Raw genomic sequence first — 14,293 nt, forward strand, 5'->3', positions numbered from 1 at the left:
AGAAGAAGAAGAAGAAGAAGAGGAGGAGGAGGAGGAGGAGGAGGAGGAGGAGGAGCAACTAAGATGATCAAAGGCCTGGAGATTAAAACATATGAAGAATAGTTGTAGGAATTGGGTCTGGCTAGTCTAAAGAAAAGAAGAAATAGGGGAGACATGATAGCAGTGCTCCAGTATATGAGGGCCTGCCACAAAGAGGAGGGGGTCAACTTATTTTCCAAAGCACCAGAAGGCAGGACAAGAAACACTGGTTGGAAACTGACCAAAGAGAGAAGCAACCTGGAATTAAGGAGAAACATCCTGACACTGAGAACAATTAACCAGTGGAATAGCTTCCCTCCAGAAGTTGTGGGTGCTCTTTCCCTGGAGGTTTTTAAGAAAAGACTGGACGTTACTTGTCTGAAGTGATCTAGGATCTCCTGCTTGAGCAGGGGGCTGCACTAGAAGACCCCCAAGGTCCCTTCCAGCTCCATTCTGACGTGCCTGCGTGTTATTGTGCAAATCCAATGCATTGGGCTGGCTCAGAGATCAATTTTGCAAGCGAGTAAATCACTTCTGCACGCAGGCGAACGTATCGCGGGAAGATAAATCTCTGCGAATGCTGGCCCGGAACAGATCACAAACCCCATCATCCACAGGCAACGCGCGAGCGACACCAGCATAGCCGCGAAAGGGGCTGGAAGGACCCGAGGGGGCGGAGCGGATGGAGGAGGGGGCGGAGCTTCAGTGTCCCCGCCTCGGAATTCCCAGGAAGAAGCGACGTCACTCGTTTCGCCGAACGCTCACATGGCCGCGGCTGCTTCCGGGATGGAGGAGGAGGAGGAGGAAATATGGTTGATGGACTCCCTGAGGCTGTGAGTCGCCTTCCCTGGCCCGGAGGGGGAAGACAATTCCCATCCTCCCCAGCCAAGCCTCCTCCCCGACCTGGCCCAGAATGATGGGAGTTCTGCCAGCGGCCTCGTGCTTTGCACCCTCGTGCCTGGGAGGGAGGGAGGGAGGGGCTCCTTGCTGGGTGTGAAGCTTCCCCCCAAGTCTTCCCATCTCTCCCCCACACACTCGACTTCAGTTTCTCATTTTAGCCAAGTGGGGTTTTGTTTCCAAACTCGAGCAAAAATAAAAGAAGAAATAGGGGAGACATGAGAGCAGTGTTCCAATATCTGAGGGGCTGCCACAAGGCAGAGGGGGTCAGGTTGTTCACCAGAGCATCAGAGGGAAGGACGAGAAGCAACCTGGAATTAAGGAGAAACTTCCTGACAGTGAGGGCAATTAGCCATGGAACGGCCTCCAGAGATCGTGGGCGCTCCATCACTGGAGATTTTTAAGAAAAGACTAGACAATCACCTGTCTGAGATGGTGTAGGTTCTCCTGCTTGAGCAGGGGGCTGGACTAGAAGACCTCCAGGGTCCCTTTCCAATTTTATTCTGTTCTGTTCTATCTCTATCCCTATCCCTTTGTGATACTTTCAATGGACAATGCATTGAACTCCACCCTGAGAAACAACTGGCTGATGGGAGGGAATGGATGGGTTGGGGCAGGGAGGGGTGTGTGTGTTCTTGGCTTTGCCATTGCATTAGTCATTGTGATATCATTGGATTGTTAGCCCAATGAATGGGGTGTTTTCAAAGCGCCTCCCACCCACCACTCTCCGAAACCCCCTTTGCCATTGGAGTGGTCAAGCAAAGGTCAGTTGCAAGCCGGCTTTCCCACCAACTGCTAACCTTGACTGGCCTTCATCTTGGTCTGTTTTTTTCTACTGCCAGTCTGGCTTGTTGGCGTTTTCATTCATTATGTGCCTTCAAGTAGATGTTGACCATTAAATACCCCATGGTAGATTTTCTTATGACAAACCAGGTTATGTTATGGCTTATCAGTACTGTGTGAACTCAGAAAATGGCTTAATTTGGGGACCAGTTTTAAGTGTTATGTGAGCTCCACTATTTGTTGTTGTTAGTTGTGAAGTCGTGTCTGACCCATCGCAACCCCACGGACAACGTTCCTCCAGGTCTTTCTGTCCTCTACCATCTTCTGGAGTCCATTTAAGCTCACTCCTACTGCGTCAGTGACCCCATCCAGCCACCTCATTCTCTGTCGTCCACTTCTTCTATTGCCCTCCATCTTTCCCAGCATTAGGCTCTTCTCCAGTGAGTCCTTCCTTCTCATTAGGTGGCCAAAGTACTTGAGTTTCAACTTCAGGATCTGGCCTTCTAAAGAGCAATTGGGGTTGATCTCTTCTAGGACTGACTGGTTTGAACGCCTTGCAGTCCAAGGGACCCGCAGGAGTCTTCTTCAGCACCATAGTTCAAAGGCCTCAATTCTTTGGCGCTCAGCCTTTCTTATGGTCCAACTTTCACAGCCATACATTGCAACTGGGAAAACCATGGCCTGGACTATATCACTTTTGTTGGCGTGGTGATGTCTCTGCTTTTTAGTATGCTGTCTAGATGGTTGTAAGCCAAGCACTATCTGTAGTTACCAGCATGAGTCTTGCCTTGAAGTGCTCCATCTACTGAAGGTCTTGCTTATTATTGCACTATTCCAGGGGTCTTCAAATTTGGCCTTTTTATGACTTGTGGACTTCAACTCCAAGAATTGAAGTCCACGTCATAAAAGGGCCAAGTTTGAAGACCCCTGCACTATTCAGACAACCCCAAGGTTTTCAGGGCCAGGTGATGCTCGCCTGTTGTAGCCTCAAGATGGGAGCATTGCCATCTTAGGGGGGCAGACCATTGACTCTTCTCTTCCCCTTCTGAATATTCCTTCTCTCTCCCTCTTTCATCTTGCTTAGATACAATGACCTCCATCTCTTTGAACTTCCTGGGCCTACCAGAGTCATCGAATGGACAGGAGACCAACGTGAGTGACTGTTCATTGCCTTTCAAGGTTTGACCTGGATGGGTTGGGGGCAGCTGCTGTCGGTGTGTGTGTGTCCTGAGGAGGGTTTTTTTCGGGAGGGGGGGCTCCACATTTCCATGCCATGGAGATGGATCGTGATCCCCAAAACAACCATCTGCCTCTCTGGTAGAGCAGATCATGAAATGGGATCCCCTTTCTGGGAAGGCTAAGTTGGAAATAATTGCTCCAATGGAGTAGGTAAAGAGAGGGCTTAAAAATGTGGGTTCCCAGTAAGCACATTTAGTCCTCAACTTATGACCAACACTGGAACCAGAATGAGTGTAGCTAAGAAGAGGTTGTTAAATGAGTTGGATTTTATGAACTTTTTTGCCATGGTGGGATTCAGCCGGTTCACACCACTTCAGCAGAACCGGTAGCTAATTCTTTTGTTGCCCAGGCCCAGAATGGACTTCCGGAAGCGGCATCCACACAGAGAACTGGTTGTTTCACACATTTGAATCCCACCACAGCCATGGTTGTTAAGTGAGTCGCTAGTTGTCAAGATTTTGGCTTAATGTCATGGTTCCGAAAGATGAAATTCTTCAAAGAACTTTGAGGCATTGTTTACCTTAAAGAATCTTTAATCAAGCAGCATAGTTTCCATAGGCACATAGTTGAAGCCAAAATCTGACTTCCCCTCCCTTCAGCACATAGATCAAAGCACAATTCCCTCCTATAATTAACAGTCATAAATCACATTCTCCAATTAGTTTGAAATGCTGGCTTCCCGCCCAGTTTTCTCTCCAGCCATTCTTTTTCAGCTGTTGTTACGATATTGTATGTCTAACTAACTCCCATCACATTCCTCCCCCTCCCCCAGATCATTTAATTCTAAAAGTACAGTATAAGAAAGAAAAAGGCTGCATCTCCATCTGTTGTCTAAAGCAAGAACATCCAATGTTAGCAGCATTGACAATGCGGTTGTTAAGTTTACCCATTAACTTTGCGTGTCAGAAACTGGCTGGGAACATTGCAAACAATTATCACATGATACCAGGAGCCGTAAATATTGCAAATGTGTGTGCTCATTGCCAGGCACCCAACTTTTGATCACATGACCGTGGGAATGCTGCGATCCTTGTAAGTGGGGAGACAAGTTGTAAGTCACTTCTTTCAGTGCCATTGTAAATTTTGGTTCCTAAATGAATAGTTGTAAGTTGAGGACAGCCTGTAGTGTGGCCATCTTGCCTGATGACATTGCAACACTGAGAATGACCGTGATTCTCTCTCCAGGCATTTGTGTCGCTGGATACGAGCACGGGAGCAAGAACGAAATTTTGCAGCTCCTTCTGCCTCCGAGGCTGCTTGCAAAACAAAATAAGGTAAAGATCACACTGGGAAGGTTGTCCTCAAGATGGTGGCTGCAAAAGTGTTTTGTGGAACTCACCTCCACTAAATGTAGGGACTGCTGTTAACTAAACTGTCAACTTAGATAGCTTTCTAGGGAGACTGGATAAATTCACTCAGGATAGAAAACCTGAGTTTGCCTTACAGGTAATGCTTGACAATTGAGCCCAACATTTCTGTTGTTCAGCAAGACATTTTCAAGTTAGTTTTGCCCCCTTTTACGATGTTTCTTGCCACAGTTGTTAAGTGAATCACTGTGGTTGATAAATGAGTAACTTGGTTGTTAAGTGAATCTGGCTTCCAATAACAATTAGTTTCTGTAATTCTAGTCCATATAATGGCTTTGCTTGATTTTCTCTTCTTCCAGTAACGTTCTCTTTTGCCAGTCTTAAATTAATACAGTTCTTATTATTGGAATAAATGACAATTAAATATAAACATTTTCTCATGTTTCTGTAAATAAGAACCACCTCAATACAAAGCTTCTTTTCTAATTGATGATCTTGATTGCCTCGTCATAGTCCTGTTTACATTTTTTTTAAAAATATAAACCCAGACAACATGCTGTCTACCAAATATTAAGGTGATTATGTTAAAAATCAATAAAACATATTCTTTTTTTTTTTAAAAAAAGAAGAATCTGGCTTCCCCCTTGATTTTGCTTGTCAGAAAGTTGCAAAAAGTGATCATGTGGCCCTGGGACAGAGCAATGGTCATAAGTATGAACCAGTCGCCAAGCATCTGAATTTTGATCACATGATCATGGGGAAGCTGCAAAGGTCGTAACTGTGAAAAATGGTCATAAGTCCCTTTTTCTTAGAGCCGCTGTAATTCTGAACGGTCACTATATGAACTGTTGTAAGTCAAGGACTACCTATATATATGAAGGATCAGCAGACAGAAGTATCACCCCAAGCTTAGCCAGCATCCCAGAGCTTCTTGCCCAACCTGATACTCTCCAAATATGAGGATTACAGCTCCCATCATGGCATCCAGCCCTCTCAATTCCTGGAAAATAGATGGGGAAGAAATGGAGGAAGTGACAGATTTTATCTTCCTGGGCTCCAAGATCACCACAGATGGGGACTGCAGCCAAGAAATTAAAAGACGCTTGCTCCTGGGGAGGAAAGCTATGGCAAATCTAGACAGCATACTAAAAAGCAGAGACATCTCCCTGCCAACAAAAGTGTGTATAGTCAAGGCCATGGTTTTCCTAGTTGCAATGTATGGCTGTGAAAGTTGGACCACAAGAAAGGCTGAGCAACAAAGAATGGAGGCCTTTGAACTATGGAGTCTTCGAGTCCCCTGGACTGCAAGGCGATCAAACCGGTCAGTCCTAGAGGAGATCAACCCTGACTGCTCTTTAGAAGGCCAGATCCTGAAGTTGAAACTCAAGTACTTTGGCCACCTAATGAGAAGGAAGGACTCACTGGAGAAGAGCCTAATGCTGGGAAAGACGGAGGGCAATAGAAGAAGGGGACGACAGAGAATGAGGTGGCTGGATGGAGTCACTGAAACAGTAGGCGTGAGCTTAAATGGACTCCAGAAGATGGTAGAGGACAGGAAGGCCTGGAGGAATGTTGTCCATGGGGTTGCGATGGGTCGGACACGACTTCGCAACTAACAACAACAATGTAGCCCAGGGTAGTTATAACAGCTGTCAGGGTCCCCACGGTCACGTGATCAAAATTTGGGCACTTGACTATCAGCGTATATATTTATGACAGTTGTAGCATCCCGGGATCATGTGATTGCCACTTGCAGCCTTCCCGGCTGGTCTTTGACAAACAATGGGGGAAGCCATGTGATTCATTTAACAATGCAGTGATTCACTTAATCATGGCAACAAAGATAAAACTAGATGTGACTCATTTGATAAGCACCTTGTTTGAAGCATATAAATAAAAGAGTGTAAATCATTCCCCATTATTCAGTTAGAACTGAAGAAGTGCCTTGGATGAGAAGCGAAATGTTTTCAAAGCAAAAAAAACCAAAAAAACAAGAAAGTCAAGTTGTCTTTTGGAAAAGCACTTTTGGGATAGCCTTGCTTAGCAACGCAAATTCTGCACTCTCAAGGCAGTGCAGATGTTAACTTTTTCCTTTATTTTATTATTTTTTAAAAAAAGGTGTAGCCAATGTTATCTTGCTGTTCTGGTCTGTTTTATTTTCTTTCGATATGATGAATGGATCCTTGCACTTTTTTTTTTGCAGGGCTTATGTGCGGAGAGAGATTTCAAGGTTGAAAGGGGTGGAATCTGTGATCGCCCCATCTTCAGGCTCAAACATGTCCCAGGAACCAGGTAGGTGGCTAAGAGCCTTGTTGATGACTTAACCTGAATTAGGAATGCCTTGGTAAGGAAGGCCACACTTGGAATACTGCATCCAGTTTTGGTCACGACGATGTAAAAAAGATGTTGAGACTCTCGAAAGAGTACAGAGAAGAGCAACAAAGATGATCAGGGGACTGGAGGCTAAAACATAAGAAACAGTTGCTGGAATTGGATATGCCTAGTCTAATGAAGAGAAGGACGAGGGGGGACATGATAGCAGTGTTCCAATTATCTCAGGGGCTGCCCCAAAGAAGAGGGAGTGAAACTATTTTCCAAAGCACCTGAAGGCATGACAAGAAGTAACGGATGGAAACTAGCTAGAGAAGCAACCTAAGGAGAAATTTCCTGACAGTGAGAACAATTAACCAGTGGAACAACCTGCCTCCAGAAGTTGTGGATGCTCCAACACTGGAAGTTTTTAAGAAGAGACTGGACAGCCATTTGTCTGAAATGGTATAGGGTTTCCTGCCTGAGCAGGGGGTTGGACTAGACGACCTCCAAGGTCCTTTCCAACATCATTATTATTGTTATTGTTGTTGATATTATTATTATTATTATTATTATTATTATTGGAAGGCCTAAAACAGTGGTTCTCAACCTTTTTAATGCCACGATCCCCAACCGGTCGTAAGTCGAGGACTACTCAACCGGTCGTAAGTCGAGGACTAAACTGGTGCAGCACCGTTTGCAGAATGGGACTTTTGGCAGGCTCAGCAGGGCAGAGACAGCCTGGACAATTCCTATTGGCTTTTGAAAGCCAATAGAATAAAAGGGAGCAGCACAGCTAAGGAAAAGGGGGGAAAAAATGGCGGACTGCGTTGTTTGGCGACCCCCGTGAAATGGTCGTTCGACCCCAAATGGGGTCCCGACCCACAGGTTGAGAACCGCTGGCCTAAAAGGAGAAGCAAAAAGTATATTTGAAAGATACATTACTGGCCCTTAGGCATGAGCGCTAGCCTGGGCCAGAGATATGGTGGTCTTGTGAATATACTGGTGAGTTTCCCACATTGCACACAGCCATGAAGTGGTTGATGGGACTGTGATTTTTAGGCTCTGAAGTATTCAGGATGCTAATGTGCAATCAAACACAGGACCTCCTTCCAAACCGATAATCAAGGCTCACTGCAGTATTTATGTAACACTGTGCACTATAGGAACTTCTGCAGACAAAAGAATGCCCTCATATTTATATATTGGGTGTAGGGTTTCCTGCCCGAGCAGGGGGTTGGACTAGATGACCTCCAAGGTCCCTTCCAACTTTACTATTATTATTATTATTATTTCATGAAAGGAGAAGAAAATTATAGTTTTATAAAATTATAGAAAATTATGCATGGGTTAATAGATGATGTAAGCATGAATATTCATAATCAGCAAACCTCAAGTTACAGATAGTCCTCGACTTACAACAGTTCATTTAATCAAAGTTACAATGGCATTGAAAAAAGTGACTTATGATTGCTTTTCACTTACAACCGGTACAGCATCCTCATGATCACGTGCTTAAAATTCAGATGCTTGGCAATTAACTCATATTTATGATGATTTCAGTGTCCCTGGGTCATGTGATCACCTTCTGATAAGCTTAAGTCAATGAAGAAAGCCAGATTTACTTAACAAATCTGTTACTAACTTAACAACTGCAGTGATTCATTTAAAAGCTCTGGCGAGAAAAGTTGTAAAATGGGGCAAAATTCACTTAACGAATGTTTCATTTAGCAACAGAAATTTTGGGTTCAATCGTGGTCGTAAGTCGAGGACTACCTGTACTTCAAGCAAGAATTATAGTCTTAATACAAAGAAACACATCAGTTACATTGCCGTAGAATTTTGATAAAGCGTACAGAGAAGTGAGAACTTCAAGGCTGCCTCAATTGCCACACATTCCTTCTATGTTTCTTATCTGTTTTCCTCGTATTCATCCTGGTTTAAGGATACCCAGCATGAATCTCCATGGCCCTCTGTGAATTCAACAGACTCCACATCAAGTCTTTCTGGGGCCCTTTCAGAAGGTCACCAGATCCTCATGATTCACGGGACAGAAGTGAGACATTATAAAGCAGATAAGTTGGTTTCCCACCGTTTTCTGAACTCAAAGCCCAGGTTAACCCAAAAATTGTTGCCACATTGTTCACACATTTCTGAATAAGGTTGGCCCGCATGTTAGTGACTCTCTACTGCATCATTGCCTGTGGAATTCATTGCCACAACATCTGAGGATGGTTCCACCTCGGATGGCTTTGAGAGATATGCAACCAAACAAGACCTACAGTATGTTGTATCATAGTAGGATGGTGTGGGTCATCTTATTGTGTTCAGGCTAGAGCTGTCCCCACCAACATCCTAACCCACCAACTGCCCAATCCAGCTTAGCCTTCTTTAGAGCAGTGTTTCTCAACATCAGCAACTTTAAGATCGATGGACGACAACGTCCAGAATTCTGAGTTTTTTGCCCTTCAACTCCACCCATCTTAAAGTGGAGCCTTTATGTGATGGGGAGAGAATTATCTTCACCACTCGGTTTCTTCTTGATTTGTGCTTTCAGCTTGCTGGTAACCAGTGGCCCACCAGACAGTGCTCTGCAGGTTTGGCGTGTGGAATCAGATGAAACAGGTATGCTTCTAAGAAACTGCTTTGCTTCCCAACTGGGTTTTGGACTTTAGGATGGCCAAACCCCACTCAAAGTTTGCAGGGACAAGGTTGAAAAGTTTTCTCGTTCCCTCAATTTAATTCATTCCTAAAGAAGACAGCCGAGTCTTTCTTCAGAACAAAAATTTCTCCCAACTGTTAGCATAAACCAGTGTTTCTCAGCCTTAGAAACTTGAAGATTGGGTGGACTTCGATGCCCAGATTTCCCCAGCTAGCTGTAAGACACACTGGCACAAACAATGCTAATTGTGTGAATTTTGAAGGAATATCTGGTTTGGTGAAATTGAATGGGAAAAAAAACTTCCCGAAAGCTTTGCACGACACACATCTCTTCCAGGTTGATGTTGGATGATGTTAGTTCACCTCTGACATCTTTGCCGTTCTACTCCTTGGAGGATACAAAAGAAAGCAGGAATTGCTTTTCCTCTGGCCTTGCCCTTATAATTGTTGACAAAAGTGCAGCTCACCAGTGCTCAGAAGCTGGCACTTTTCTCAATGTCAGTATGATTTCAGCCAGGCACCCAAGTAGAATAACCAGGAAAAAAAGCTAAGCTGCAATCTCCAAAAGGGAGAGAAATTGGAGAAAAGTGATGCTTTGGAAACTACAGGTAGTTCTTGACTTACAACGGTTTGTTTAGCGACCATTCAAAGTTACAGTGCCACTAAAGTGATTTACAACCGTTCCTTGCACTTACGGCCATCACAGCATCCCCAAAGTCACGTGATCAAAATTTGGATGGAGTGTACTTATAACAGTTTTGGGGTCTCCAGGGTAACGTGGTTGCCATTAATGACCTTGGCAGACAGCTTCTGTTTGGCCCCAGCCTACCTGAGCTCCTTGTTAAGTTCACAAAGAGAAAACCCCTCTTCAAATCAAGCGGACAGAAACCACAGGACAAATCCAAACCCCTTTTATTATTTACAGACCTGAGTAAAATGTCCAAAGGCAAAGGCAAACAAAACACAATTCACTGAAACTTGATTCCTTAACACAGAGAGTTGCCTTCAGCAACCAGCACCTCACACACCTTCCCTTTTATTAGGCAGCCCAAGGCATGGCTTCCTAATGCCTTCTCCTTTGCCTTTGCAGTCGCCCCATTGCATTCCTCTTTCCTACTCTCTTTGCCTGTCGGTGTTTACGAGCATCCTGAATGTCTTCCAGCTGTGAGTTATCACTGTCCAACTCAGCCTCCCAGCACAGCTGTGTCTCAGCCTGAGCGGGAGTGGAGGGGCCAGGCTCCTTGTCAGACCATAATTCTTGGAGGTCATCAGAGCCTTCCTCTGACTCTGATGTCACTCCAGGCCCCTCCTCTTCCTCCTCTGACTCCCCAGACTCAGCTGCTGGGTCCACTGGCTGAGGAGGAATCACAACAGCTTCTGACAAGCAAAATCAATGGGGGGGGGAGATGGATTTGCATAATGACCATGTGATTCGCTTAACAATTGTAGCGATTCGCTTAACAACCATTGCAAAAGTTATCATAAAATTGAGTGTCTCATTTAACAACCACTTTCCTTAATAAGGGAAGTTCGATTCCCAATTGTGTTCATAAGTCAAGGACTACTTGTAGACGGAAATTAAGTCTTGTGGAAATTCTTACTTCTTCCTTTCCTCCACCCTAGGTATGATTAAGCTACTGAGTGTCATCTCTCCCACAAAGACAGAAGATAGTTCCTGGTCCAAAATTGCAACCAGCTGTGCCAAACCAGCCTGCATCCTCCACGGGCAAAGAATCTGCAATCTCCAAATGATGGAAATTGAATCAGGGCAGAATCTTTGGGTGGCAGGTAGACAGTTTGATTGAAAACCCTCTCCAAAATCCTAAGAGTCACTTTCTTAGAAACAGAACTTCCCAATGGGGAGATATCCTAGTTTGTTTTTTTCCTCTTATTTCTGTTTCTCTTTTTGATTCTTGACCTCAGGTTAAATTCAAGGGAACAGGAAGGAGAATGAATAGACTTTAATATGTGTATCTTTGATTGATTTTCATCCCACCTTTTTTACTTCATAAGTAACTCACGGGAACAAACATATGTAACACATTTTTCTCCTATTTTCCCCACAACAGTCCTTTGAGGTGGGTTGGGCTGAGAGAGAGTGACTAGGCCAGGGATAGGCAACCTTGGCTCTTTTATGACTCGTGGACTTCAACTCCCAGAATTCCTGAGCCAGCACAGCTGGCTCAGGAATTCTGGGAGTTGAAGTCCACGAGTCATAAAAAAGCCAAGGTTGCCTACCCATGGACTAGGCCAAAGTCATCCATAAGGCAGGACTAGAACTCAGAGCTTCCCGATGATTGGCCCAAAGACATCTAGCCGGTTTTCTCACCTAACGTGGAACTAGAATTCACAGCCTCCTGGTGATTGGCCAAAAGTCACCTAGCTGGCTTTCGTGCCTAAAGAGAGACTACAACCCATTGTCTCGTCATAACTGGTTCAAAGTCAGGTTTTGGGGGGAGGTGGCAGAATTCTCTCCCGCAACCCAACTTGGCTCTTTGTCCTCTTTCGATCTACAGCCTCTGCCTGCCCTGACAAAATCGCCAGTCTGGGCTTCCTGGATGAAGTCACTGCTGTGGTGTGTGGTGCCAAAGGGCAGCTGTTCCTTGTGGACTTCCGGCAGCGCCAGGGCATTCTGGGAGCTCTCGAAGAGACTCAGACCCCTTGGACCCAGACAGAGAGGCTGAGCTGGTGTGCAGGAATCAGCTCTGGAGAGACACCACTGATTGCCCGTCTCTCCTTGGATGGCCTCGTTGTGTTGACGGACATCAGACACCCCTCCAGCCCCCTGAAAGTGGCCCAGTGCTGCGTTCCCACCCCTAACGTCCGTGGGGTAGATTTCCTGTCCATCAGCTTTGCACCTGTACTGGGCAACACCTTAGCGGTGTCAGGTAAGCTGTGATGGTGCTTCGCTTGGCAAGGCCGCTAGCTACTTTTGCCGCCATCAGTCTTATGGGGTCTGCAGGGGTGGGTGGTGTGCAAAGGGGAGGCCACCCCAAGGAGCAACCTAAATGAAAAGAAGGGCCAATTTTCAGAGGGGCTCAGCTGGATCATGTCACCTGTGGGTCACAACTTCCTTCTCCCAATGAGGTGGGTTTGGCTGGGAGAGAGAGACTGGTCCAAGGCCAACCAGCTGGCTTTCATGCCTAAAGCAGGACTAGAACTCACAGTCTGCTGATGACTGATTCGAAGTCACCCAGAAGCTTTTATGCCTAAAGCAGGACCAGAACTCACAATCTCCTGGTTTCTAGGTCAGCACCTTTAACCAATAGACCAAATGCTGCCTTTTCTTGATTTCCCCCCATAACCCTCTGGGTTGGAACTTTGGGTTTAATAAAGAACACATTTTTTTTCACACCATTTCTCCCTTATGTGCCCCCCCCCAGCTTCAATCCACCTTTCTGTCTCTCTTCCACTCTTCCAATGAAGCATTTACTTGCATTTCTCATTTCTTCAAGGTTTCGACGGGACCGTTCAGGTCTACAATGCAAAAGACTGGGATTCCTCAGGGCAGGAAGCCAAACCAGTATTCATTCACAAAGGACACATCTTTGGCACCCCAGGCAAGGAGGGGGGCAGTCCGGTGGTCACCACCCACACTTGGCACCCTTGGAAGCCCCAGACATTACTCTCGGCTGCAAGCGATGGATCACTGCACGTGTGGGACTGGTCTGACCCTCAAGCAAGTGGGCCAGTCTGACACCCTCTGCCTTCCTTGTCTTAGGGAATGTTCTCTGAGGTCCCCTGCAGTCCCTGCTCTTCACCACATATCCTGGATCTAATGATATGTGGGAATAACCTTGGGAGACAGAAGGAAGAGCTGAGAATCTCAGACATTTGGTTAGTTTAGGGCAGGGGTAGGCAACCTTGGCTCTTTTATGACTTGTGGACTTCAACTCCCAGAATTCCTGAGCCAGCCATGCTGAGGGGAAGGGAGAGGTTTCTAAGCTGAGCCATGCTGGCTCAGGAATTCTGGGAGTTGAAGTCCACGAGTCATAAAAGAGCCAAGGTTGCCTACCCCTGGTTTAGGGTGTCTCAATCTTGGCAGATGGAAGATGCGTGGATTTCCACTCCCAGAATTCCCCAGTTGGCACAGATGGACTACTCCTCCCAGGATCTCCCAGCTGGCATAGGAGAACTTTTCACCAAGCACTGACCATGAAGCCGGATAACTTGCTGCTCCTTTGAAGCTATATCACAACTTTCTCAAACTGTTGTTAAGTCCATCCGTTTATAAACACACATATACATTCTGGACATCTGACACGTGGCATGCTTGCTATCCCTAATTGCATTCAGTTTCAGATAGCATATGGTTTCTTTAAGTGAATTGGATCCCATAAGAATTTGCTCCTTCCTCTTGCTTTGGAAAACTGAAAACCCAAAAGCTCTGCTACATATTCATCAGCAGCAGAATTTGAGCGGATCTTCTCCAGGCTGAAGGCCAAGGGAGATGGCAAAGCTCCTGTCCTGGAATGTTAATGGATTAAACATTCCTCAAAAGAGAAAAAAAATTTACCACTATTTGAAACAACATAACAATGATATTATTTGCTTGCAAGAAACTCATATTACAGCTAAAGATCAAAAATATTTAAATAATCCTCGCTTGGGATCTCATTTTGTATCTCCCGCCCCTGGGAAGAAAGGGGGTGTGGTAATCTATGTTAAACAGAATTTATCTGCTACCTTGTTAGAATCAGATCCTTACGGAAGATATGTTATGCTTGAACTTGGTTTATATGGCAAGAAAATTCTTATTGTGGGGTTGTATGCACCAAACCAGCAACAGGAGCAATTTTATAGGTTACTACATCAGAAAATAACTTTGTTGGACTATAGATCTGTGATTTTAATGGGAGACTGGAATGGTGTCTTAGATATACAAATGGACAAAAAAGGCTCTTCTACCTTTTTTAAACAGGCTAAATTACCTAAAGCCTTTTTTGATATGAAAGAAGATTGGGAATTGAGAGACTATTGGCGTGAACGTAATCAAGAAGAAAAGGATTTTACGTTTTTTTCAGATAGACACCAATCTTTCTCAAGAATTGATTTCTTTTTGATCACAACAGATTTAT

At 45.1% G+C, this 14,293-nt stretch overlaps 1 protein-coding gene across 1 annotated transcript; it reads left to right on the forward strand.

Annotated features, from left to right (window-relative positions):
• The first annotated feature begins 461 nt into the window (after positions 1-461).
• WDR73 (WD repeat domain 73) lies at positions 462-13,699 on the forward strand. The gene is made up of 8 exons (XM_039338107.1): positions 462-851; positions 2,783-2,850; positions 4,123-4,211; positions 6,448-6,536; positions 9,112-9,179; positions 10,839-11,003; positions 11,732-12,103; positions 12,671-13,699. Exons 1-8 carry the CDS (start codon positions 784-786, stop codon positions 12,910-12,912), a joined length of 1,161 nt encoding a protein of 386 aa, XP_039194041.1. The 5' UTR covers positions 462-783; the 3' UTR covers positions 12,913-13,699.
• The last annotated feature ends 594 nt before the right edge of the window (positions 13,700-14,293 follow it).

The sequence above is a fragment of the Crotalus tigris genome, unplaced genomic scaffold (genome assembly GCF_016545835.1).
Source record: "Crotalus tigris isolate CLP2741 ecotype Arizona unplaced genomic scaffold, ASM1654583v1 scf7180000017691.523996, whole genome shotgun sequence".
Taxonomy (NCBI): Eukaryota; Metazoa; Chordata; class Lepidosauria; order Squamata; family Viperidae; genus Crotalus; species Crotalus tigris.

Excerpts from the sequence above, each read along its gene's own strand:
- WDR73 (XM_039338107.1), top strand. The coding sequence starts at position 784 with ATGGCCGCGGCTGCTTCCGGGATGGAGGAGGAGGAGGAGGAAATATGG. Across the intron at positions 2,851-4,122 it reads CGAATGGACAGGAGACCAAC|GCATTTGTGTCGCTGGATAC; the intron begins GTGAGTGACTGT and ends TTCTCTCTCCAG. Across the intron at positions 11,004-11,731 it reads GCAGAATCTTTGGGTGGCAG|CCTCTGCCTGCCCTGACAAA; the intron begins GTAGACAGTTTG and ends TTCGATCTACAG.